Source organism: Gymnoscopelus braueri, assembly GCF_963280865.1.
Source record: "Gymnoscopelus braueri genome assembly, chromosome: 9".
Classification (NCBI taxonomy): Eukaryota; Metazoa; Chordata; class Actinopteri; order Myctophiformes; family Myctophidae; genus Gymnoscopelus; species Gymnoscopelus braueri.
In genome coordinates this window covers 44933587-44961113 of record NC_137610.1, presented here as the reverse complement: position 1 = coordinate 44961113, position 27527 = coordinate 44933587, and the positions used below count along the sequence as shown (strand labels likewise).

General features: G+C 42.2%; 3 protein-coding genes across 3 annotated transcripts in view; all 3 read left to right on the top strand.

Annotated features, from left to right (window-relative positions):
* adpgk (ADP-dependent glucokinase) overlaps window positions 1–27527 on the top strand; it is a 270498-nt gene that overhangs the window by 136926 nt on the left and 106045 nt on the right. The gene's annotated exons all lie outside the window — the stretch shown is intronic.
* Window positions 111–27527, top strand: crabp1a (cellular retinoic acid binding protein 1a). Its single transcript, XM_080437729.1, has 4 exons — window positions 111–291; window positions 5971–6149; window positions 22037–22150; window positions 27116–27527. The coding sequence occupies exons 1-4, from the start codon at window positions 222–224 to the stop codon at window positions 27164–27166; spliced, it is 414 nt and encodes a 137-aa protein (XP_080293855.1). The 5' UTR covers window positions 111–221; the 3' UTR covers window positions 27167–27527.
* LOC308091583 (coiled-coil domain-containing protein 6-like) lies at window positions 16670–17680 on the top strand (the record flags this gene model as incomplete). The annotated part of the gene is made up of 1 exon (XM_080437246.1): window positions 16670–17680. One exon carries the CDS (start codon window positions 16670–16672, stop codon window positions 17678–17680), a length of 1011 nt encoding a protein of 336 aa, XP_080293372.1.

Genomic DNA, 27527 nt, shown 5'->3' with positions numbered 1-27527 from the left:
GAGAGAGACATACAGATAGACGGACAAAAAGACAGGAAAAGAAAGAGGGTTGTGAGAGAAAGTGTAAGAGTGAGAAAGACACAGAGAGAGGGAGGAGGGAAGGAGGGGAGAGAGAGAGACAGACAGACAGAGAGTGAGAGAGAGAGAGAGAGATTGAGAAGGAAGTACAGAGAGCAGAGCGGTCCGGGGTCTTTGCCTGGTATATTCAGACCTCTGCAGTCATGCCTAACTTTGCCGGCACCTGGAAGATGAAAAGCAGCGAGAATTTTGATGAACTTCTCAAAGCACTGGGTAAGATGCCTCTATTACCCTGTCTGTCTATCTGTCTGTCTGTCTGTCTGTCTGTCTGTCTGTCTGACTGTCTGTCTGTCTGTCTGTCTGTCTGTCTGTCTGTCTGTCTGTCTGTCTGTCTGTCTGTCTGTCTGTCCATCTGCATCCCCTCCATCACCCCTTCCTCTCTTCTCTTGCCCTTTTTCTCTTTTTCCCTGCTTAATATCCAACTATCCATCTACCTACAGTACCTCCATCTGTCTGTCTGTCCTCTCTTCCTCTCCTCTCTCCTTCGTAATCCACCACTGCATCCCTGCATCTCATGCGAGAGGACTCTCCATCACAACCACTGCCGCTCTTTCGCAACAGAGCACCTTACTTCCAAACAACACAATGTTGCTTTTCTTAGTCTCTCTCTCTCTCCTCTCTCTCTCTCTCTCTCTCTCTCTCTCTCTCTCTCTCTCTCTCTCTCTCTCTCTCTCTCTCTCTCTCTCTCTCTCTCTCTCTCTCTCTGCAGTCTGCCCCTCTCTTAGGAAGAAGGAAAGGGGTGAGGGAGAGAGTGAGAGTGAAGGAGAGGGAGAGGCAGAGAGAGAGAGAGAGAGAGAGAGAGAGAGAGAGAGAGAGAGAGAGAGAGAGGAGAGAGAGAGAGTGTGAGAGAGAGGAGGGAGAGAGAGAGAGTGAGAGAGAGAGAGAGAGAGAGAGAGAGATGTGAGCTGATGAGGGAACTAGGGAAGCCCCTGGGTTCCACAGAGCAGAGATGTGAGACGTTGCCAGTCAGGATTCCATGGCAAACAGGCATGGTATTGTTAGTGTCGCGTCCCAGGGCATGCGGTGAGGAACAACATTATTCATGTTAAGCGTTTAACTAGGGCATGCATTAGCAATGCCAGCAGAGGTCTGCCTCTGTCTCTCTGGAGTCCTGCTACGCTATTCCCCCTGCTTCCTTTTGTTCTTTTATCCCCCTCCTCTCTCTCTCTCTCTCTCTCTGTGTCTTAACTCATGATAGTGATGGTTTAGGATGGGATGAGTTAACTGGGTCAGTCGATTGTGTGTAAGAGTCTTTCGCCACGCCAGGTCCCTGAAACAGACTTGGGTATTCAAGCCCAAAAAAGAAAGACAAAAAAATGTTTTTAATAATTTTGCAATCTGCCAGTGAATATTCCCTGTTGCGTGGTTATTGGAATGCATGTTGTAAGATTATGGGGTTGTGGTGATGACTTGTGTTAACAGCTGGTCATTAACTGGAATGAAGTGAAAACTCTACTTATTTGGTAAATGAGCTTGTCTGGCATATACCATGAATGCAGACCTTTCCAACGTGTGTGGCCCCCTTTGGAATGAAACTGAGTATAAGTAATAAACCCTGGATGGTTTTGACTTGAAGTTCGTAAAAGTTCATCAAAGAGCACCTTCACCCATTCCAATCATTCTATTGTGACAACATGTGAAAAGTGTGGTTTGGAAAAGTGTGTGTGTGTGTGTGCGCGTGTGTGCGTGTGTGCGTGTGTGCGTGTGTGTGTGTGTGTGTGTGTGTGTGTGTGTGTGTGTGTGTGTGTGTGTGTGTGTGTGTGTGTGTGTGTGTGTGTGTGTGTGTGTGTGTGTGTGTGTAAAAGTGCATCAAATTAATTAATAAAATAACATGGATGATGGATGTATTAGAAATGCCACCTGACAATGATCTGTTATTGAGAGTGTATATTGCTATTCTGTTTGAGATGCAGCTTCCATGTCATAGCTTTGCGACCCCCTGATGCCTGTTTGGATTACATGTCAATGGCAATGCAGCAATGATTCATAGGCCCTTAATAAGGCACCCTCCATGTTTAGCCAATTAATTTCAAATGAGAGAATCCTTTATTGATGCATCACTGCTAATGCACTGCATTGCGATGTTGTGTCGCATGTGTTAGAATCATTCTACACTTAATACATAATACATTTAGTATTTTCACTGAATCAGGGTGGCAGTGAAAATGTCTGTGTGCAATGTTAGAATCATTAACCATGCCTGATCATTCAGGACATGGTTTGTGACTGACAGATTAGGTCTGATCGTGACATCACCAGAACTCAGCCCTCCATCCTCTCATGTACACATTCACTGTGTCTAACATCAGCAAATCATTCGTTTCCTCTGTTACACAAGCTCCCGGTTGAAGAGAGAATTAGTTAGCGTAGATTCCAACAGTGTTGTGCCGTCACTTCCCATAAACGTCCTCATCATCTGTTTAGAGAACATTTATAGAACGTTCCAGAAATTATCAAAGACGCGCTTGGTCAGACAGATTATTATTTTTTAAATAAAGGGAGTGGGCCGTCCAATACAGTTTGTAGCCTATGTATTCTTTATTAAAACACACCATAGGAAAGCTGAAAGGGAGACAGTGTAGGAGAGACAGACAGTAGGTAAGCTGAGATGAGGACAATATAGGAGAGACAGTAACAGTAAAGCTGAGACTGAGGGAGACATTGTAGGAGAGAGACAGTAAGTAAGAAAGCTGACTATTCCCCCCAAAACATAAAGCAAACACATAATATCAATATTAATATGAAAGGCTACTGTCCTGTGCTGAGCCTTGCACTCCTTTTGTGTGTCAAGACACCCTGATGCAGGCGTGAGCCAATAGGTGTTGGTGTGTTTAATCTGTTCCTAGCCCTTTTTAATAAAAGGCTTTAACTTTTATACGCTCATGAGTGCCTGGTCTGGGACGTTCCCTGTCAGTGCTCATGCTAGCAGGTGGCAGTGAGGTGAGAGGAGCAGAACATTTGGCAGTGTGTGAAGCACAAGGCAAAGGCCAGATGGTCCTGGCAGTCACACAGGGCATGGCAAAGTGGGTTATTGCCACACACGCCAGGGTGGTGCCACGCTCACAAATGCCAGTCTTACCCGGCTACCACCAACGGGCAAAAAGGAAACCTACTGCCAATCTGGCTTGTCATACTTTAATGGGATTATTTGTATGACAATCGGGGCCAAATAGTCTCACTCTGGCACCAGTGTCAAAATGTCACTGATTTCTCTCTGCTTTTCAGTGACTGAACTTTGTTTAATGTCTACATTTCTGTCTTTAGTTACACCATTTCTTAACTTAAAACCTCTGCGATTATATTTGATCTGACCTCATTGAATCTAATCTGAGGTCAAATACACACACAATAAGGTTTTAGATGGAAAACATTGACTGCTATAGCAACGAAGACATACCAAGCATGGACTGGAAAAAGTTGAGGATGCCTGTACTTTGTGTCTGTATACAAAAGCTGAGACTGATGTGTCCTCTTACCTCATTGTACATAAATGTAATCTAATTTGACATATTACTGGGGCGATGCCCGTGGGGCAAACATGCCCCTCCGGTTATGCAATCCTTGTTTTACCCGTTGTTGGAGTACTTAGTGCAGTACCCACTTGGAGCCCAGTCTATTCTGTCAATATTATGATGTCATAATACAGACAGACAGACAGACAGACAGACAGACAGACAGACATCACAGACAGACAGACAGACAGACAGACAGACAGACAGACAGACAGACAGACAGACAGACAGACAGACAGACAGACAGACAGACAGACAGACAGACAGACAGACAGACAGACAGACAGACAGACAGACAGACATGACAGACAGACATGACAGACAGACAGACAGACAGACAGACAGACAGACAGACAGACAGACAGACAGACAGACAGACAGACAGACAGACAGACAGACAGACAGACAGACAGACAGACAGACAGATTCCGTGCATTTATAGATAGTTAAATCTTATTTGACCTTATCTCATCTTTTCTCATTTACATAATCTTGTCTCTTCATAATCTAACATAATCCCTCATTAAATATTTTACAGTGAGGCACCTATGGGGTGAGCCATCTAGAAGAGGGTCTGTGTGTCTGTCTGTCTGTCTAGCTATGTTTCCAGGAATAATCTAGCAAACCACATGGACAGATCAGCGCCACATTTACTGTGCACAGTAGGCCAAGGAATTAAATCCCTGAATATTTCTTGCATTATGTGTTGTATACTACTGGTAGACAATGTACGTAGATGTGACCACAGGTTGAGATCACTGTCCTTTGCTATAGACGTCGGACATATAAGCAGTCATACTGTAGCATCTTGTGAGCTGTATTTTGTGTTTTCGAGATGACACATCACGTTTGGTACATACAGGAATAATTCATTAGAGATTGTGGACTGCTAGCTGGCCTTTGCTGCAGTATTTTGTGTGCTGCACATTTATCGCTGGGAACCCTATCCACACTGTAAACTCTGTTTAATTTAACTCTGACTGTTCGCAAATCTACATTCGTACACTCTGAGTTACAGTGTCCATTTTGTTCCTACAATAACTTTCAATCATTTAGCTGTGGCTGGAACCCCCTCAAGGACCGCTAGGGGGTCCCCGGACCCCTGCTGAGAACCACTGCCGTACAGTATGTGATGAGATATGACATGAGGGGTCATGGGGTCCTGCGGTTGGGTGGAGTGAAGTGGAAACCAGGACAGAAGGACAGGGGGTCAAATCAGAGACTGTTTGGGTCAATTAGAGTCCAGACTAAACAAAGCAGGGGGTGTCTGCCTCCAGAACAGATTACATCTCGCTCATCAACCCCTCACACTTTCATCTCTCTCTTTCTTACTCATTGTCTATCTCCCTTTTTCTCTATATCAGTACGCAGATTTAAAAAAAGGGTAAAAAAGAAAAATGGAAATAATTTAGCTACCAGATATATTGAATATGCCATATTACAGTTGTATACATTTTTGTGAGAAAAAAATTGATGTTAACAGATTGAAGGCAGTTATTTTTCAGTGTGACTCGGCCTAAAATGGCCTGTGTGTCTGCATACGTCCAGAGCTAATCTGCCAGTAGGCGAAAGAAGTACCTCCACTAGTGTCTTTTCATGAACTTTAATTCATAATGGAAGTCAATAGGTCTCCCATCGGGCTGAAACCTTTGCCCAGATTTGGAGTACTACGTCATAGATACGTCATAGATGCGTCATAGACCACTCACGTCACAGGCTGGCCACATGAAGTCTGAGATCCACATGGGAGCCATGCCATTCCCAGTCAATGATTAGATTTGTATGTCCTCATCCAGGGCTCTGATAGCCTCAAGGAAAAAGAGTCTCATCCTTTATCTCTGTCTCTCTCTATCCTGCTCCGTCCCTCTCAACCAGTAGACAGTTGAGACTATCCAGTGCTCATCACTAAGCAGGGCTAGTCGATGCATCCTCTGCTAGGAGGTTGTTTAAAGACAGATCCACAGGCTGCATCTTAGCATTCAGTATCTGTAACTGAAATTGTGCATATGTAGTATTTTATATACATATATACATAGAAGTGCAACAGTTATTTGAGCTAATTGATTTAATCAATTATAAAAAATAAAAATAAATCTCCAAATCTGTTCAAAAATAGAAGCTGGGGCCCGGACCGCAGGCGTAGCGGTCCGGGCACCTAGGCTACGATGTAGCCTGACAGCGTGTCGCAGGTTCCCGACGGCCTTTACTGCATGGTACTCCCCATCTCACTCTCCCCATTTCCTGTCAGCCTACTGTCCAATCAAAAATAAAGGCACCCACATTTGGAATGTGCAGGTTATGTGCTCGGAGCCAGCGGGCTTCCGGTCCATGTTTCACATTTTCAATTCTATGTTCTAACCATGACCGTGTGTTGGTCCAGGTGTGAACGCCATGCTCAGGAAGGTGGCTGGAGCTGCCGCATCTAAACCCCATGTGGAGATCCGTCAGGACGGAGAGCAGTTCTACATCAAGACCTCCACTACGGTCAGGACCACCGAGATCAACTTTCACGTTGGAGAGGAGTTCAACGAGGAGACGGTGGACGGCCGCAAAGTCAAGGTAGGAAGACTGGGTTTCAATTGTAGAGCCTATAATGGGCATTGTGTTGTTATTAGATTGATATTGTGATATATGAGGCTATATATCATCTGGGATTTAACATTTCGTAATGTCGTGATATGGCAAAAGTGTATGTATTTTCCTGTTTTTTATCATGTAAGCCTTATTTTATACTTATAAATGTGTGAGTTTGTAGACTGGCCATTTTCACTATTTTTGACAATTCTTGAATTGTTTTATAGAACATTTATATTATCGTCACAATACGGTATTATAGTCACATTATATTGAGGTATTCATATTGGATTTTGTCCATATCTGCCAGCCCTAACAGAGTCTTACTTACAGTTACAGAAGAAGGTTGTGCGGTCGGTTATTCCCCAAGGGTAAAGACAGTGACTTACATGTAAAGGAGCACTTTACCCATTTTCAACCTTGTCTTCATGTAATTGGTCCTCACTAATACTCATTATAATATGGCACAATTTCCGTCTACTCACTCTGCATTTCATTGATGGGCTATGGACAGAAAACCAACTACCAATGACATCTTTAATGGGGATTCCAACCTAATAGAAACAACAGCCTCTTTCTTCCTAGACAGTTAGCATGCTGAAATAGAAGCTATTATTCCTGCATTAATAAAAAGAAGTTTGAAATCTTGTTTGAAATGACCAAACCTGCCTATGATGTCACTGGTAGGCAGGTTTCTGAACTGTCCACAGCCCTCCGCTGAGACAGTGAGTAGACAGATATGATGCCATCATATTGAGCATTAGTTATGACCAATTATATGAAGAGAGATAGAAAATGGGAGAAGTGGTCCTTTAAGTACAGTAAATTGGATTCCTTACGCTGTGTAAAATTATATTATGAAATTTTAAGTAAGTAATAGGTAACATGAGTCAGTGAAGACTACTCTACTATTATGTAAGACTTATTTTCATCCCCATTCAACTGCTTTCACACGCACGCACGCACGCACGCACAGATCAGTCAAAGGCTTCAGGGTTCTCTCGATACTATATGACTGTTGATTCGGTCCATGAGAAATGAACACCTCCTCCACACTTGCTCCAGTGGGTTGGGAGCGGGCTAACGTCTGACAGCCGGATTAGAGAGCTTGGGCTGAGATCAGATGGATGACAGCCTCTCTCTGGGTCTGGAGCCTGAGGGAGAGTTCTCACACAGCAACCGAGAATAATGATATCGCTACAAGGCCCTGTCCTTAGTCACTGGCACTGCAATAAGAACCTCCACCTGGAACAGTAGACAACAGAGTAATGATATCAACTTTAATGTTCAATGATTTCATAGTGTGCATAACTGGGGATTGTTGAACTCATGTTACCGACTTACATCGTTCCCGAGTTGGGCCATGGTCTAGTGCTTTGAAAGATAATAGCCTAGCCTACTGATGTACATTACATTACATTACATTACAGTCATTTAGCAGACGCTTTTATCCAAAGCGACTTACAATAAGTGTATTCAACATAGGTAGGGAACGAAAACTACTAATCACCACAAGTCTTACTGCATTTTCTGCAAAAACAAGCAACCAAGAGTATACCTAGCGCTAAGGTAAAAGTGCAATATATCAGCCACCTATTTCCTTAAACAGATGAGACAAAAATAGCTAAATCAAATGAGCATGAGCTAAAACAAATAAGTGTATCGACTAAACAAGATCCAATAAATAATACAGCAATAGAAAACAAGCGTTCGTACAACTAGTTAACAACAAGTAGGTCAGGCAGAGAGGAAGGGTAGTGTTTCCTGAAGAGGTGGGTTTTCAGCCTGCGGCGAAATATGGGCAGTGACTCTGCTGTCCTAACATCAGTGGGAAGTTCATTCCACCACTGTGGGGCCAGAACAGAAAAGAGTCGTGACCGTGTGGATCGGCCAGAAGGACCCTTGAGTGACGAGGCAATCAGTCGCCCCGAGGTGGCAGACCGAAGTGGTCGGGCAGGGGTGTAGGCATCGACCATAGCCCGGAGGTAAGAAGGAGCTGTTCCTTTCACTGCCCTATAGGCTAGCACCAGGGTTAGAGAACGGAGCCAGTGTAGAGAACGGAGAAGGATGGTTGTGTGGGAGAACTTGGGGCGGTTGAACACCAGACGAGCCGCAGCTTTCTGAACAAGCTCCAGAGGTCTGATTGCAGATGCCGGAGCACCAGCAAGGAGGGAGTTGCAGTAGTCCAGGCGGGAGATGACAAGAGCCTGGATGAGCACCTGAGCTGCCTTCTCCGTGAGGAAGGGGCGAATCCTCCTGATGTTGTAGAGGAGGAATCTGCAGGACCTTGTCACTGATGCGATGTTTGCCGAGAACGTCAGTTGATCGTCCAGGGTCACACCCAGATTCTTCGCAGTCCGAGTTGAGGTCACCACAGCATTATCAATGGTGATGGCCATGTCTCGGTGCGGACAGCCCTTCCCCGGGAGGAACATCAGCTCGGTCTTGTCCAGGTTGAGCTTCAGGTGGTTTGTCGACATCCACTCCGAGATGTCAGCCAGACAAGCTGCAATGCGTGCCTCCACCTGGGTATCAGAGGGGGGGAATGAGAGGATGTAGCTAACTGCCGTTCCTCTGCCAGGGCCACTATGTAATGTATACTCTTGTAGAAGCAGATAAGGAAGGACAGCTAATCCACGAGGAACAAGAGAATTACAATCACTGTACAAGACATTGCAGCCACCTTACTAGAGTTCAGTTACACCCCATTTGAAACTGCCGGTGTCTAACTTCTCTCAACGACATGTTGTCAGTCTCTGTGGTAAAGTGGCTTGATTTTACAACATCAGTCCTATATCTTCAGTTGGAGGCTCTAATTCCAAAGAGATGTTAAATATCCATATAGAAAGCTACGTCTTTCACAACACAATTCCTCTGCTATTTTGTATATATCTTCTTCATGTTCTCATTATTTGTATTGTTATTATCCACAACACTGACAAAGCTTTGATTACAAGAATTTCACTGCCTGCAACATTGCGACAGCTGCGCTGTAAGCATGTGACGATAAAACTCTTGAACCTTGTATTTACTGAAATCAGACGTACTGTATGAGTACAAATGAAATTGGAAGAAGCAGAGAATTTGAGAAGAAGCAGTAATTGGGGTCAATTAATTTCCCTTACGCTGCAGAGACACGGTAAATAAGTATTTTAATGTCTTGAAATTCAATATTCATTCAAAACCCATCATATTAGAGAACTGAACTCTTGACAGTTTGGCTTTCCCACTCTACTGGGCTGAGATGTGGTGACTAGACAGACATATTGTATAGCTATACAACATTTTTCATGCTTTTCAAACCACATCATGAACAAATGGCATTTGTGGTATAGGTTGTTTACAATCCAGAAGACACCACTTCCTTCAGAACAAAATGTGTTAGTTGTTATGTTTTAGAGTAGAAAATTGTGTCATAATCATAAAAGGGTGAGTGTCAGTAGACTTCTTACATATAAAGGCCTTTACACACACGCGATGAATAGATTATACAAAAATGCTAAATATAAGCAAATATTTTTCATCAAAACTATTCATATGATAGAGTTAATGCCTCAATCATAGAAGTTGGTGCCTTTATTCGTAACGAAGAAGCTCTGAAAATGTACTTTACCTTTATTATATATATCACAGCTGACTGAGTTTATCTGCTAATTAAATACAACTGAGGGTGAATAAAGCACCAGGCTTTTCCTTCAAAGTTATTTTCCCATGGAGTAGAACTAATAGATCAAACTCTCTCCACCACTTTATAAAACCAAACTCACAATTTCCAGAATTCTTGGGAAACGTCATGCAGTGGTGTTCATACTTGTGGAGAGACAATTGCATGGGAAAATGTGCAAATACGTGCATTCACAACATTTTGTCAATACCATTCAACCAAGAACTTGAATATGTGATGTTTTCTCAACTCACATTGCACAAGCCTGGCAGATTAGAGTTTATATTTCAATGCATCACACCAATGAATTTACATACAGCTATCTAATAAAGAGTCAGTTCTGCCTCCAGTGTATTTCATGCTTTTGTCTGATGGGTGGTGGTGCTACATGTGGCTATCATGTTGCATTTTAAAGCAAGTAAACATTACCCAATTGTTTCCCAGCAGACGCACGGTAGCATCTTCCTGTGTCTGGGCCCCTGGGCCATTCTAGGTAGTGGGCACGATAGACGGCACTCATAGTGACAGCACAGACAGGCCCTAGCCTCTCTGTCTGGGAGAGCAGAGTTAATGATGCAATATATAGTCTACTGTCAAAATGTATGTTCTGCAAAGATCTGCTGTACTAATGTGAAGGAACTGTCACTGTGCTTGGGTGGAAGTCTTGAGTCAGCTGTTTAATGTTGGGTTGTTGCAGCACTCTAATATAAAACAAGCTCCTTGTAAAGCTGGGCGACATTATACACTCTATCTATAAATGTGCAGAATCTCTAATAATACATGCAATTTATATAGCTGTTTTCTGAATACTCAAAGTGTCTTTACAAAACTACAACACATAAAAACAACTTAATTGCTAAAAAGTCTAATTAAAAAGTGTAAAAACTAAGTTAAACAAAAATAATAAAATAATTGAAAAAAAATGTTTGAATTAGGTAGAGAATGCGAGTCTGAAAAGCAACGTTTTGAGTGTGGTTTTAAACGTGGCGAAGGTGGGGGCAGCTTTGATGTGAACTGGGAGTGAGTTCTATTTATGGAGGGGGCGGAAACTGATAAAGCCCTGTCACCCCAGGTTTGTTTCTTTGTCTTGGGGATGTCCAGGAGGTTGGCATCACCAGACCTGAGGGAGCGACCTGAGGGTTGGACATTACTCCCTCGGGTCCTAATATCAATATAAATATCATCACATTATCAATATCAAGGTGGTCGGTGATATCTAATTTAGTCAATATCACCCAGCCATTGTTCCTTGTACCTATGTATTCAAGTATTGTTGCTTGTGTATATGTACTGTATGTGTGTTTGTGGTGGAGCGTTTGTGCATTTGTCTGTGTGTAAGAGTGAACAAGCATGTATGTTGGTGCGTGTACAAATGCATGTGCATTTACACACATACGCACACACCCCCACACACACACACACACACTCTACATTAGTGAGTTTGTGTGAGTGAGCGTGCGTGTGTGTGTGTGGAGGGGTGGGGTGGCCTCTGGGGAAAGTGGTCTTGTGGTTCTGTGGTTGAGAGGTTTACATGCCGTTAGTCCCTGACAGAGGAGGTGAGCAGCCTGGACCACAGTACTGAGAGAGAGAGAGATAGAGAGAGAGAGGGAGAGAGAGAGAGAGAGAGAGAGAGAGAGAGAGAGAGAGAGAGAGAGAGAGAGAGAGAGAGAGAGAGAGAGAGAGAGAGAGAGAGAGAGAGAGATAGTATAAATAAGGCAAGTGCTAGTCTCAATACAGCTTTGTACTGCATTTACCATATCCGTTATAAGATGCTTACTTCCAGAACCATGTGCCTTTAACTGGTCAAACCCACCAAAGCCTACTCTCCTCTTTTGATTGATTGATGTTTGATAACAGTACGGCAGTGCAGTCAAGAAAACTCAGCTAAAAGGATTTATTTTTTTAATTCCTGAGGGGCTTATTTCTATTGTGGTCCATTGTACTCAATTCCTCATTAAGACATACAATACATTACATAATCGTAAAAGCTCAAGTAGCAGCAAATATATTTACAGAGAAAGTAGGGGAAGGGATGGATTAAGTTGGTGGGGGATAGAATTCTAAAACCAGTTGTACTTTGAGGTCAGCCATGTTTTTAGGTTAGTTTTAAAGCAACTAAACTTTAAGGGTGCAGTCACACCGAACTTCGATTCTGTCCATGTGGTGGATTCTGCCAATGCTTATCTTATTGTTGCTTATTTTTTTGGCGGAAATACTCGAATAGCAACAAACCGTTCCGTTCCCATTGAAAAATATTGGCAGAATCCACCCGCATAGGCAGAATTAAAGTTCGGTGTGACTGCACATGTTTTCACATGCAAAGTGCAGGAAGTCTAGTGGAAATTTGGAAATCCATCTCATGTGAAACTGATCTTGCGTGGCGTCAGTTTTGGTGTGCGAAGTTGTATGGCAAGCTTCCTTAAAAATGTTACGGCATGTAAAAACGCTAGAAAACAAAGTACCGGGATAGCATGATGACGCTGACGTCTCCCTCTAAGCTTCCCTACTATTTGCCTCTCTCTTTTCTTTCACTTTTCTCCCTCTAAGCTTTCCTACTGACTATCTCTCCTATACTGTCTTTCTTAACTTCCCTACTGTCAGTCTGTCCTACTCTCTTTCAGCTTTCCTACTGTCTGTCTCTCATACTCTCATCTCTCTCTCTCTCTCTCTCTCTCTCTCTCTCTCTCTCTCTCTCTCTCTCTCTCTCTCTCTCTCTCTCTCTCTCTCTCTCTCAGCTTTCCTGTCTGACCACTAATTCTCCTCTCATGTAGCCATGAGTGATTCAATGGCAGGCTGTTTCCTTGTTCACGTCAGGCCTTGTTGTAGTCTTTCCTAGAGACAGACTTTTGGTGTAAGTAACCTACAGTACCATGAAGGCAAAGGGGAGAGGAGAGGAAGAGAGAGAGAGAGAGAGAGAGCATTTGTTTTAATGTCTCAAAGACTTAAATCTGCTTCTTCAACCTGTCTGCTATTCATCAACAGTACACACTAGTATCCATTCAAAAGTGACATGGATTTCACCAGTGAAACCAATAAGAGATCAGAGATATCACCTGGACTCACCTACTCAGTTTGTTTCATGGAGAGAGAGCAGGTGGTGCTGATGTTATCTGCTCTCAGGGAGCAGCATGCCAGATGGATAATAGGAGTGTGAATTACAACACACACAACATGACTCTCCATTACATAAACAACTTTTCCACATATGGTGCCCTATCAGCAGCAGCTCCATATAGTTGTTGTTGGGCAGAAACCTTGTATCTCCATATTTTTCAACTTTCTTTTTTGTTTTTATTCTTGTAAATGAATGCCCTACTTCCTATGACAGAGATGAATCTTCCATTTTTTATTAATTGGATAAAAGAAAACCCTCCTACTGCCCCACTTTGGTACAAAGACATTTTGCACCTCCCTCACGAGAGATAATGCAGAATACAGTATAAGGGTGCGGTCACACTGAACTTTAATTCTGCCTATGCGGGCGGATTCTGCTTTTCAATGGGAACGGAATGTTTTTTTCCCCAGAAATCCTCGAATGGCAACAAGCTCCGTTAAATCCTTGTTCAATGATTCCAACAGGAACCCTTCACAAATCCTCGCATCCGTATAGCAGCATGATGCTTCCTCGTAAGGGTTCATGTCCTTCCTGGGGGTGGAGTGCCCCCCGAACAAGGTTGTGCAATACCGTTTAAACGCCTGATGACCTCATCAATTGTACAACCTACTTTACTCATTCTACCTATCACCTGCCTCTTAGTTATCATTTCTAACCATAACATCGTCTTAGAATAGCTTTCACCCCTGTCCCCAGACTGGGCCAAGTCACTGTGTCAAATGTGAAGTGACAAGTTACTATGATCCCAGACACCATGGCATTGAACTGGTGTCATAAAGTTACTATGACCTGGTATATCGACCTAATAATGTCTAGACATGTTTAAACTTCAGACCCTCGAACTTTAGACCAAATTGTGACCCTGTCACCATGGAACTTTGAACACACTGCCATGATTAAAGCTTACAGTTTACTGTGTCATTGTGACCCCTGCTAGCTGATCTCGAACATGACATGAATTCCACAGCCTCTTCAGGCTTTCTCTAACATTGTTGCGAATTCTCCACCAATTGTTTATTATAACATAGCTTGAGATGAGATGAGTTGAGATGAGATGAGATGAGATGAGATGAGATGAGATGAGATGAGATGAGATGAGATGAGATGAGATGAGATGAGATGAGTTGAGATGAGATGAGATGAGATGAGATTAGATATACTTTATTAATCCCCGAAAGGGAAATTGAGGCGTTACAGCAGCACAATGTGACAAAATAAATAAAAATCTATCAGACAAACAGAAACACATCAGACACAGATGGACATAATCACACAAGACCAGGGTCGACACAGGACCATATGCATTGAGGTCCCTAGCAGAACATTTAGGTAACACAGTCAACACTGTCGCTATGGTTACACACATTGAACTGTTACATTTCAAATGAGTGACAATACACATTATAGAGAAAACATAGCGATCAATGAATCAAAGCAGATCACAACAATACATCACATTAGTCATTGAACAATTTGGACCATAATTCACACACACTCTCCCATGTATTGTTTATTAATTATCCTTGCTTATTAGCGCAACTCTGAACTCTGTGCTGCAGTTAACTCCGTGTAACTCGCTGCAGTTAACTGGTGTCAGATGTGTAGACTGCAGTTGTCTCTATTCCTTCTACGTCACAACTCCTTCCTCCTCAGTCTCTCTGAGCCTGCTTGAGGCCTGCCTTGACCCCCGATACCAATCTGGTGCTCGATGGCATGTCATTGTATCCGAATGCCATTTCCATTGTATCTTTTCTCTCCCTCCCCCTTTTGTTTGTCTTGTGTTGTTTGTTAAAAATTGAACGATAAAAAAATAGTGTTGCGGGAAAGTAGCCAAAATAGTCAATCTACAAGCTCACAACACATTTCTCCTATACTATACTCCTATAGACCATGTCACTGTCCAATTCGATACCAATTTGTTTACAAGGATCTTAATGGTTTGGCTCTTGAATACATCTCATGCTCACTGCCTATGAGGGGGGGAATAAATAGGATAAAATATGCTGTAAATAAATAATAATAATAAATACAAAAGAGATTTTACATCATCTGGTGTTATATCAGATTTTCACGTCCTCCTTACAACAGAAAAATAAGATTCAAGTAAAAATTCTGCAAGGTTGCACTAGCAATGACTCAAGCACACAGCCAGTGGCTGTGTTCAATCGCTGTTGAGCCAGTGGCTCAAATAAAAATCCCTCATTCCTTCCACTTAGTAAAATCATGAATGTGGTTGTAGTTGTTCAATTCTACAGCTGCAGTATGGCCATCATTTACAGCAGACATTCTGTACTTGCTCCAACAACAACCCTACAGGATTAATATTACTGGTATCTCTGGTAATAATTGTCATCACTAATAATCTGTGATTATTAGGCTAAAACTATTTATCAGAAAGCTACCACATACCTTGTCAATGTTCTATTACCAATCCAGATTAACAGTCAGTAACAGTAATTACACAATCATAAATGTACAGCATATTGGATACAAGACACATGGATTATACTGCAAGAGTTGTTTTGGATTTATAAACAGATTCAAATTTTAATTTAGCTGTTGTGAATCTTGCACCCCTATTTCAATTCGTAAGGTATTATCTTTGCTTTTGGATTCTTCATTCACCGCGAAGGAATGCGACACAAGCAACATGTGTGAGTGAGTGATTGATAGAAAAAAAAGTCCTTTAAGGAATACACTTGTTTCATATTGGTGCAGGCATATGGCCATGCAAACATATGACTACATCTAAGCTTATGACACAACAGGCAGAGCACAAGAATTAGACTGTTATTATAGATTGTTATTTTATGCTCTACATTTCAGAAAGTCTTAAACGAACGAAACAGGACTGGAGATTTTCTTCCACTTAGGTTTTGACACGTTCTTTCTTCACTGAGAAAGGTGTTTGAAATGTCGAGCGCTGAGAGGCTCAAGGCCAGCCAACAGCAGATGTTCAGATAAGTCTCGATCCAGAGAAACAAGCAGTTGAGAAAAACAAATGCCTCCAGACAGTAGGTGGAATTTGGTTTTGCACTGTGTGTATTGTGTGCAGTGTTCATTGTTAGGATAGATTTAGTCTTATTTGTGTTTGTGTGTGTATACGTTTGTATGTGTTTGGCTGAGACAGAGAATCTATATTTGTACACTGTATGTTGGTTTACGTGTGCCTGTGTTGTTTGGTTTAGAGAGAGAAAGGAGCATGTGGGTCTGTGTGTTTTTGTGTAGTGGAGAGAATGAGAGAGCAAATCTATCCCAGTCATGGCTAGAGACAGATGCTTGCAGGAGAATGGGGCCGTGGCTAATCGACTTTCTGGGTTCTGCCTTTATTAGAAACAAAAAGGAAAAAAGACAGTGCAGAGGGAGGGAGAGTGTAGGGAAAGCAGTGGGTCCATGCCCTTCTGCTGTTCAGTGTAGCAGAGTCTTGGGCCGGCTGGAGAGCCTAAAGCAGGGGTGTCAAACCCGGCCCACGAAGGGGTTCAACCCGGTCAATCGGATATTTTGGGAAGAAAAACAAGACGGGGTAAAATAATGGCATGGCTCCCAGAATACTGACTTCATGTTACGGGTCTATGATATCACTGATCTATGACGTATGATTCCATATTTGGGCAAGGTAACTATAGAGTGACACTATTTCAACAATCGCCAGCAAGGTCACACGGTTCTAGTCTGCCTGCAGCCGCTGTTGTTCCTGCAACCCATCACCACCCCACACACGCAGCCATGGTGGACAGTGCAAGCGAGAGCGACACCGACGGAGCTTGGAGCAGCTCGGCCACCCCGAGTTCTGGAAATTCTGGAAAACCGAGTGCAGTCATTTCCCAATTTCGCGTGGAGGAGTTGACGAACCGCCTGTCCTCACTGCAGCAGGAGAACAAAGTTCTGAAGATCGAGCTGGAGACGTCCAAACTCAAGTGCAAATCCCTGCAGGAGGAGAACCAGGACCTCCGCAAGGGTAGCATCACCATTCAAGCACGAGCAGAGCAGGAGGAAGAGTTTATCAGTAACACTTTGTTTAAGAAGATACAGACCCTACAGAAAGAAAAGGAAACTCTGGCCGTCAATTATGAGAAGGAAGAGGAATTTCTCACCAACGATCTGTCGAGGAAGCTCATGCAACTCCAGCGCGAGAAAGCGGCGTTGGAGCAGCACTTAGAGCAGGAGCAGGAGTTCCAGTTCAACAAGCTGATGAAGAAGATTAAGAAGATGGAGAACGACACCGTCTCCAAGCAGCTCACCCTGGAACAGCTGAGGCGTGAAAAGATCGACCTTGAGAACACATTAGAGCAGGAGCAGGAAGCTCTGGTCAACAGACTGTGGAAACGCATGGACAAACTGGAGGCTGAGAAAAGAATGCTCCAGGGGAAGTTGGACCAGCCGGTGTCGGCTCCTCCCTCCCCCAGGGACGTATCCATGGATATCGACTCGCCAGAGAACATGATGCGGCACATCCGCTTCCTGAAGAACGAGGTGGAGAGGCTGAAGAGGAGCCTTCACACCACAGAGCTGCAGCACACAGAGAAGCGCGCCCAACACGTAGAGGAGGAGCGGCACATGAGGGAGGAGAACGTTCGCCTGCAGGGGAAACTCCAGCGAGAGATGGAACGCACCGAGGCGCTGTGCAGACAGCTGTCAGAGAGCGAATCCAGTGTGGATTCCCTCTCCCCAATGCCAAGTCCCATCCCTTACACCCCCTCGCCCAGCTCCAGCCGACCCACATCACCTCGTCTCTAAAGCCAGGTCTGGCTGAAACAATACATCAGTCCCCAGCATCCATTGTCAAGGAGTGCTGAAAGGGATTTTCTTCAACCAAGTCTTCCTGTTAAGTCTGCATGTTGTTGAGATTCCAAAACCATTGTTGAAGTCTGTAACATTACAGATTTCCAAACATATTCTCGGCTCTACTACATTGTAAAAAACGATCCTACCACACACGTGTGCATTCAATATCTTTAGACATCCTTGGCTAGACACACTATCTTAGTTATTGGCTGTCTTGTCCTCTGCTACAGTCACCGTAAAGGGGAGAGACATTTAGGGTCTTTCTTTACATAGATCGGAACTCTGTTGATGGTATATGACAACAGTCTCTTATGCAGGGAAGGTACATCTTTTGGTGCTGTTATTCCAGTGTCTGCCACCAAGTATTAACTTGGGTTGAGGTCTGGTGACAGAGAAGGCCATGGGCCATGGCTTACTTATTTCTATGTTCATCAAACCATTCAATGACAGAGAGATTGTCTTCCTGAAAGTTCCATGGCGATAGAAAATGCGACTTCATGCAAGCCACTTTACTTCACAGAAAGGCATAAATGCTGGGTAGCATTTCTTAGGCTATTGATTTCACATCTAGGACAGAATGGGAATATTTGCACTATATATATTATTTTATTTGAATTATACATTGTCACGTGTGTCCAAGCACTGTGCCAATGGTGCACTCTGTGCGTTCTATGATGGAGCATGTCCATATGGTGCCGTTTATAATCAGAAGCTTGATGGTTTATGAACATACTGAAAACATTTCTTGTTAATATGAGGTTTGGCACCTGTGCCACTTCTTTTTTTTTTGCAGAGGAATAGGACAATTCCAAGCCGAAGCCATGTCAGCATGATACATTCCCACATGTTTCCAACAGGTGTTTCCATACACAGTACCATTTTATCGTACCAAAAAACAAAGATGAGAATTTTTTAAATGGTGGATGGAAACATTATGATACTATTATTATAAGTATGATCAAATTGAATCACATAGCATGTTCATTATTTCTGGACCATTTATTAACACTCCGTAGTTCTTATTCTTATTTTGCACTTGGAACTTCGTAAGATCCTCTTTTGTTACTTGTATTTTATTTAATGAAACATATTCATATGTTACCAAATTAGGCCACAGCCCCACAATTCTGAAAACTATAACAAAATAAATCAGACCGCAATAATCAAGAAAACTTAAGTAATTTAAGAAATTATGTGAAAATCCTCAGAATGTTGGTACACAGCTGTTGAGTGGTGAATGATTGAATGTGAGTGAGAGAAGAGTCCATGTAATCAAGCAAACATTGGAAACAGCTGTGTAGAGTTTGGCATAATACTGAGGGATTGTGGATATTGTAAAATTGTATAAATGCAGATTTCAAACTAGTGTTAAGGCAAAATTCTGAGAAGTTGTGTACTTTACATATGTCTGTAAAAATGTTTATGGATTGCTCCATAGCTGAGAAAACTAATGTTTAAAGATTTTAAACTGCAATAGGTTACATGATGATGATGTTCATCAACACACTGGAACCATTATTTAGTGAGAATTTGCAGCAGCTTTTTACAGTAAAACGTTTTGATGTGGGCCTAATCTTATTGTCATAAGTCATTATGGTTTCATTCTAATTTAAAATAACTTGTCAAATGGGGTGGGAACATGATTTAGGATAGGTCTGTAGGGAAGGTGGGTGGGGAGGAGGTAATCAATCTAATTAGTGTCCTGGAGCTAACATCGAATGACTTGTCAATTATGTGTGTGTGCGTGTGCGTGTGCGTGTGCGTGTGCGCGTGTGCGTGTGCGTGTGTGTGTGTGTGTGTGCGCGCGTGCGTGCGTGTGTGTGCATTTTTTGTATTTGAAAACTGAAAATAAACCTTGTTTAAAAAGACACATGCAATATCCAAACCAAAAGAGATGAGTGAGACTGGACAGAGAAGAGAAATGAGTGAGACAGGACACAGGGAAGCGAGATGTGGGTGAGACGGAGAGGGAGAGAAAATCACGGTGAGACAGTGCAGGGAAGAGGGATGAGTGAGAGTGAGACAGGACACAGGGAGAGAAGAGGGTGAGACAGTACGGAGAAGAGATGACCAAGACAGGACAAGGAAGAGAGATGAGAGTGAAACAGAACACATGGAAGAGAGATGAGGGTGAGACAGTGCAGACTGAGACAGGACAGAGAAGAGAGATGAGAGTGACACAGGACACAGGGAAGATAGATGAGGGTGAGATAGTACAGGGAAGAGAAATCATGGTGAGACAGTGCAGGGAAGAGAGTAGAGATGAGTGAGAGAGACAGAAAACAGGGAAGAGAAATGAGGGTGAGACAGTATAGGGAACGGGAAGAGAGATGAGGGTGAGGGATGTGAAACTCTCATGTTGTTGATGCATCTGAGCCACCAGGTTGTTCCTGAGGGCTTCCCTTTTATGGCCACTGGGCAACATACCCCATTCTCAAAAGTCAGATCTTTTATTTTATTAATAATAATGAACAATATCACAATTGTGAGAAATGGAAATAATGTTTAATTTTATGGGAAATAAATGAATTCACCAAAACTATTTCTTATCCATTTTGAAAATATTTAACTGAAATGAAAACGATATTGGTCTCTGAGATAAAACTCTGGAATGTTGTAAACCTGCAGTAAAACTGAATGAAATATAATTGAATGAAAATTCAATGATTATTATAAAAGCCTTATAAAACCACCTTCAGAGATGTTTAACCACTTGAGACCCAGCAATGGCAGCATCCATATTCTGAGGGAAACATTAGCCAAAAATAGCAGATCTACAAGCACACAACGCGTCACATTGTGAGCCTGTTGATCGGCTATTTTTGGTGAAGAGTTTGGTGTAGACGAGAAAAAACACGAACCAAGTATTGTTGCAACTCAGGTCCGTTTCTCTAAGAATAGAGGGTTTAAGTGGTTGAGGGTCTGTTTTCCGCAATGCTGCATGGAAAATGAAAATACTGCAGGCCTCATTAACTATAACTATGCCATGTATAAGAACCAGTGACAGGAGAACTTAGGTAACCCAGTGGTCAGATGTTTTTCATATAAATTATTCATGTGTTGAACAGTAGGCTAATCTGACACATATCTCTTCGAGAATGATCTTTTATGTTTTATCGTCTTGCTCTCAGGAATTTTACTTTAAGTTGAACATACAATAGTTCAACATAGAAATGAAGGATGCTTTTTGGATGTTTAGTTTTTAACTGTCTGTAATGTGGTTGATATCATCTATATAAATACACAACATTCTATATCTATAAATGCATGAGTGAGTGGGCGAGTGAGTGAGCGAGTGAGTGAACGAGTGAGTGAGTGATATGCAGCAATGGAGAACGGCGGTTGTCCAGAACCAACATGCGACAATATTGCCCATATATGGAGATCTCTGCATCTGTCATTCTGTCTGTGTCCATTTCATGCCCATATACGAAGATCCCTGAAGTCATTAATATAAAGACATGACTTCCAAGTACTGTGATAATGGATACTGCACAAATTACTCAATGGGTACAACAGGTGCTCTGTAAACAGGTACAATGGGTACGACAGGTATTGCATATATAACCTAACAGGCACGACATGCATAACCAGTTCCCAAAGGGCATCAGCCTAGTGGTGTAATTCACTGGCGTAAAGTCACTCAAGTTTAAATTCAGTATTCAAAGTCAAAGCCTCTCTAATTTCTAATCATAACCAAAGGTTCCATGATTCTAGAACAGTATACGTCTCATTTTTTCACTCAGGGAAAAATTTATGCTGAGGTTGAACTGGGACTAATCCTGTTGGATTCACTTGAACTGTTATTGTAGTGATTAGACTTTGACCTGAATGTTAAGAGGATTTGGTGTTTTTTTTTCACACCGCTAAAGGGTTGAGGGCGGCCTGGACTTTAGGTTGGAAAATAAGCTCTATCCACCATGAATTCCGTGTTAGAAGTACGTCACAAAAATCAGTGGGGTTCATCCTCCTATAGGTAGCATGAAAGGGCACAGGCAATTCCATGGCAATCCAGCCAGTGTCTATCGTGTTTGAGTTTACTTGCCCTCCCCTCGTAGCATTCTGTCTTCATTCTTTAGATGCAGCCATTTAGCAATGCAGGGATTTGAACCCATACCCCTGGGAGAGCCATGCTTTCATCTGTAGGCTACACACACAGACGGTAAAATACTAAGTGTTTATCCATTTTCAAATCGAGTCTACAAATGTAACCAAATGGACCCTTACCTTCCTACATTTGACAAGACCAGACCAGACCAGATCCAGACCAGCGCAGTGATCTGTGATCTCTTTGTTGTGCTCCTACAGAGCTTGCCCACCTGGGAAACAGAGAACAAGATGCGCTGTCAGCAGACACTGCTGGACGGAGACGGACCCAAAACATTCTGGACCAGAGAGCTGAACGGAGATGAGCTCATCCTGGTGAGAACATCCTTATATCTCATCATCATCATCATCAACATCATTGTGGTTTATGTTACAGTTCATCATTGTCATGATTACTTTCCTCATCACCACTCTCATCTCAAGGAATTGTTTTTTTTATTTTAATAATTATTTTATTAGCTTACAACAAGCTTCCATGGCAACATAAACAGAGGCAGAGCAGTGGTCTATTATTAAGAAATATCAGACCACTGATAATGTCGGATTTCAAATTCTAAATTAGGCTATTATATAGTGAACCAAACTTCTATCAAACTACCAATGAAGATGTGAAGCCTCACAGTAAAATCTTCGGTGTCGATTTATCCATTTGTAACTCTGCAAGTGCACAATTGGAACCAAATTGACCCATCCATTTAGTTCCATTAGTTTTTTTACTGTCATGCCGCAGGCTGTGGCCAAACTCTCTTCAAAATGCCTTCTGCAAACACTGGACTTGAACAGGGAGCCAGTGTTGTCAGAGCAGGGACATGGTTAAGAGACTGAGACAGGGAGAGGAGGACAGAGCCACACAGGAGAAGTTCATCCATAAAGGAAATGAGAAGGCCCTTCTCCCAGGGAGAGCCAGCTTTCATCGCTCCCCACAGAGCGTAGAGAAAGGAGAGCAGCGGGAGCTTCTACCTCCTGTCCTTAATGCTCCTAATGTCCTTTTCAATCATCTCCTCCATCTTGTAAAGCCTTATAAACATCCATGAGATGGATTAGCCACCATGCAGAGCACAGAGCTCTGTTTGATCAAGTCAAGTTCAACTTTATTTGCACAGCAGCTTTCATACACAGGCATGTTTCACAGCAAGCTGTTATCTAGGGAACATAATGAGAAAATACACAAATGGTGCATATTTCCATACAAATAAAGTTGTTACATTATGTGTTGTGTAGAATGATGTTGCATTATCAATGGTGGAAAGTACATTTACTCAAGTACTGTACTTAAGTACAATTTTGAACTTATACCATATACCTCTACATCTCAGCGCCAAATATGTACTTTTCACTCCAATACAATTATTTGAAAACTTTATTTACTAGTTACTTTGTAGATTTGGAATATACATGTTATACATATACATGCATTAACCAATTAAGACCTATGTTATACTTCAGCTATTTGAAAATAGCCAATCTACAAGCTCACAACAGTGAGCTTGTAGATCTGCTATTTTCACGATGTTTATACCGTTTGAAAACTTGTGAAATGGGACATTCTGCATGATGCTATTTTCAAATAGGACCCCACTTCGAGAACCACTGCTGTACACACAGAGAATGCCTTCTTAGAAACTCCCTGACCTCAATTCTCCTCTCTGAACTCGTCCCTTCTCTCCCACGCTCTGCAGTGCTATCAAAGAGCTAATGTCCAACAAAACCAACAGAAAGACAAAGAAAACCCTTCGTCTGTGGATTTAGAGAATAAATACAGGTCCTGGGAGGATGAATTGTGTGATAGTCGCAGGATGTTTGTGTAACACCCGAGTTTCAGGCAGGAATCGACAAGGCGGGTCAGCAGATGTGCATCATGCGCACAGCATTTATTAACGAAATAAAACCCTGAAAGGATGTTCTTTAAACATAAAGCACATGTAATCACAGCAAAGAACATCCTCAAGGATATTATGACATGACAACTTTGTTCAAAGTTGTATTGCTAATCGTAACTCCCTACCTAGCACACAGTTTGTCATATAGCAACCAAGCTTATATTTACCAATTTTTATCTATACTAGGTTGGGTATATGATTTGAGTAGCTTGCAAACTGAAATGACAAAACTGCTGTAAATGCTGCTCTGTGCATCCAGTGCTACAGACAGTCCCTCAGTAACTTTAGCTGACATAGGATCAAATCCTGCCCGTCTTCTTTAGTGTGTACCTTCCGCCATCCACATTAAATAAACATATCAATGTGAAGTAAACCCAATACAAAGATTAGACCACCTGCTTCCTAAGAGAATGGAGAGGCTGTTTCTATCTGTGCTGACCTATACTGACAGTCAGGGTGATAAGAGCAGGGTGGGTGTGATGTGGTCTGCAGGGAGGAGAACATCTAATGGACAACATTGATCTGACTGAACCATGACAGCAGAGAGAGAGAGAGAGAGAGAGAGAGAGAGAGAGAGAGAGAGAGAGAGAGAGAGAGAGAGAGAGAGAGAGAGAGAGAGAAAGGAAGGGAGAAAGAGAGAAGGCAACTGATGAACCAAAAGAGAAGGAAGAGGAGCAGCCAGAGACAGAGAGAGTCAAGTAGAAGAATAGCTACACAAAACTCTGCTCTTCTCACCTCAAACACACACATGTAGGCACATACAGTACACATACACTAGTAGTGAGCGTACATGTTTAAGTCAGCTCAACGTACGTCACACACACAGGCAGGCGCACGCACGCACGCACGCACGCACGCACGCACGCACGCACGCACGCACGCACGCACGCACGCACGCACGCACGCACGCACGCACGCACGCACGCACGCACGCACGCACGCACGCACGCACGCACGCACGCACACACACACACACACACACACACACACACACACACACACACACACACACACACACACACACACACACACACACACACACACACACACACACACACACACACACACACACACTCGCACATGCTCTCATACACACTCACACTGTCTGCTGGATGAGTTGTGGGGACCAGAGCTTGTTCAGACAGTCATGTTTATAACCATGACTGTCTTCACTGGTACAGAACCAGAAGCTATTCCTGTTTCACTGTATGTCAATTAAAAGGGTGACATTGTTCTCCTGTTCTTCCTGTTTTACTTTCCTCCACTCTCCTCTCCTCATGTGACTCACACGTATCAATCTTATGCAATTTTACATGTTGCAAAAAAAAATCATCTTATAGCTTTCCTTCTAAAAGGCCAAGGCCACAACATATTGACATCAGTCTATGAATACAAATAGAAAATAAATTATATCACTGCATACCAATACAGCTAATATTAGTAAGGGTGTTCTGATTGACCACAATATAAATCAGCCGATTTTCACTCCAAATGACAGTGATCTGCCAAATTACCCGATTGCAAAATCCGATCTTTTATGATTTCTGTCAAATTCAAAATGTGTCACTTAGCATTTGACTGATATAGTATATTGAAGCATATAGCTGATATTGAATAATATTTGAAGTTCCTAATAAAGAGATTAATGTGTGTTGAATAATGGTCAACCTTAATAAAACCATGAGTCTATGCAAAGACAGTGTCATCGATATAGGTACAATAATATGGGTACAATAATATGGGTAAGACCATTCTAAGAAAGTACAGCTGGTACAGAGACTGTGGTAGCAAATAGTAAACTTTTTTATTTTTATATAATTGGTAGCATTGGCAGATCCTGAGGAAAATAATCGGTGATGATCGGTATCAGCCTCATCAGAGCACCAATACATATTAGTTGTAATTTTTTCATAAACCCACATGCCAGCTATAATAGACAGTTTATACACTTCAGTTTGACTAAAGTAGGGCAGAATCAAGTTAATGCAGTTTGGATTCAACACTCATAAGGTTGTTTTCTGTCCCAGAGGAGACAAAGTTTCTCAACGGAAAAACAGACATGAGTCATCTCTGCGCCCAGACAGCCTCATTCCAACAGGACAAAAGCAGAAGAATGACATGCTTGATATAGAAGCATCTATCCATTTATGAGGAAAGCATCCAACAGAACAATACACAGAGATTTAGCTCAGCGTCAGAGAGACGGACATACAATCATAAATGCAATGCTTTGATTGTTTTTGGCAGTTCACACTGTAAGTGGGGCACATTTCCATAAGGATTAGCACGCTCCATTTAATTGGTTTATATCGAAAACACTTTGAGGCAAAGTCTAGCAATTTTCCATGGCCACGTCAGACACAATTTTTGAAAAAAATGATGGCACATCAGAGAATTGGATTCAGGCAACTCATCGCTTGCGCATTCAGATTTGGATTGGACGAACAAACCAGTTATGAAGGCAGCTTGCTTGGGGTTTCATCATAACATTTTGAATGTGACCCAAAGTGATTAGCATAATGAAAAGTGTAATGTAGCGGAAAAACGTAGTCCATAGTTTGTTATTTATAGCCTAACCCTAGTTAGTTACTTTTCTTTCTGTGCAGTCAAGTTTCTGGTATGGGACTTGGGACTTACCCCCCCCCCCCCCCCCCCCGGCCCACCACCCCATTTTTGATAATAATAATAATCAATAATAACTAGTACACAGAGCTGCTAGCAAGGAAAACAGCTGTCAAGAAACAAACCCTCTCTTCATTCATTTCAGTGATTCTAGTACTGGTAACAAGCCACATAAATTAAGTTAAACTCAAGTCAAGTCCAACTCAATTTGTAGCACTTATCATACTCTGGAAAACGAATTGTGCTTCACAGAAAATAACAGAATAGTGGAGGAATGTAGAATTTGAAGAATCTGGTGAAAAAAATTATAAATAATAAAATGTATCTTAAAGTAGGCCTACATGTTGATGAAACAAATAAATTATCAAATAAATCTGGAACTGTAATATAAGCTGATAATATTTTGTGGGATCTCCTGTCTGGATGAAATGTATAACCCACCTGAAAATGCATTTTCTTTTGACTAAAGCTGAACAAACTGTATGGCAATATATCGGAATGTAGAGATTTAACTAAACACAAATATGTTCGTTTTAACCAAAAAATACCACCTACAGCACCTTTAGCTGTTTACTTAGACAGTCTAATCAATACAGGAATGTTTTTTTTCTCCATTAGATGTTTGGTGTCAAAATTCGTTTAGAGTTACCAATTGCCAAGTAGCCTATATAAAGGCTAAGGTGAATTATTCACTGAATGTTTGGTGTATGTATATCTTTAAACACACAATCCTACAGTACCAAATAAATATATTCAAATGTTCCTTTGTCTCCTCTAGACTTTTGGTGCAGATGATGTTGTTTGTACGCGGATCTACATCCGGGAATGACGCTTCTCCATACCATCATCATCATCCTCATCAGGTCAAGACACACAAACACAGGACAGAAAACTCCAGGTGGTTACCGCATACGCAACTATTTTCTGACCCAACGACCCTCCGTCAAGCCAACAAATACACTATTATAATTCTGTGTAACCTTCCAGCAAAGCCCTGCCTATTCTGCTCATCCAGCAGCATAGCGTAATGTCCTATATTCGGGTGGCGTAGTGTTCAGTAGCCTCCATGTGCTTTCTGAATGTTCATATCTGCAAACCCTGGTGTTGCTTTGTGTTCTATAGTTAGAAGTGAGAAGGTATTGATTAGGCAACCATGTTCAAAGACAGACAACAATAAAAAATAAAATAAA

Excerpts from the sequence above, each read along its gene's own strand:
- crabp1a (XM_080437729.1), top strand. The coding sequence starts at position 222 with ATGCCTAACTTTGCCGGCACCTGGAAGATGAAAAGCAGCGAGAATTTT. Across the intron at positions 6,150-22,036 it reads TGGACGGCCGCAAAGTCAAG|AGCTTGCCCACCTGGGAAAC; the intron begins GTAGGAAGACTG and ends GTGCTCCTACAG. Across the intron at positions 22,151-27,115 it reads ACGGAGATGAGCTCATCCTG|ACTTTTGGTGCAGATGATGT; the intron begins GTGAGAACATCC and ends TGTCTCCTCTAG.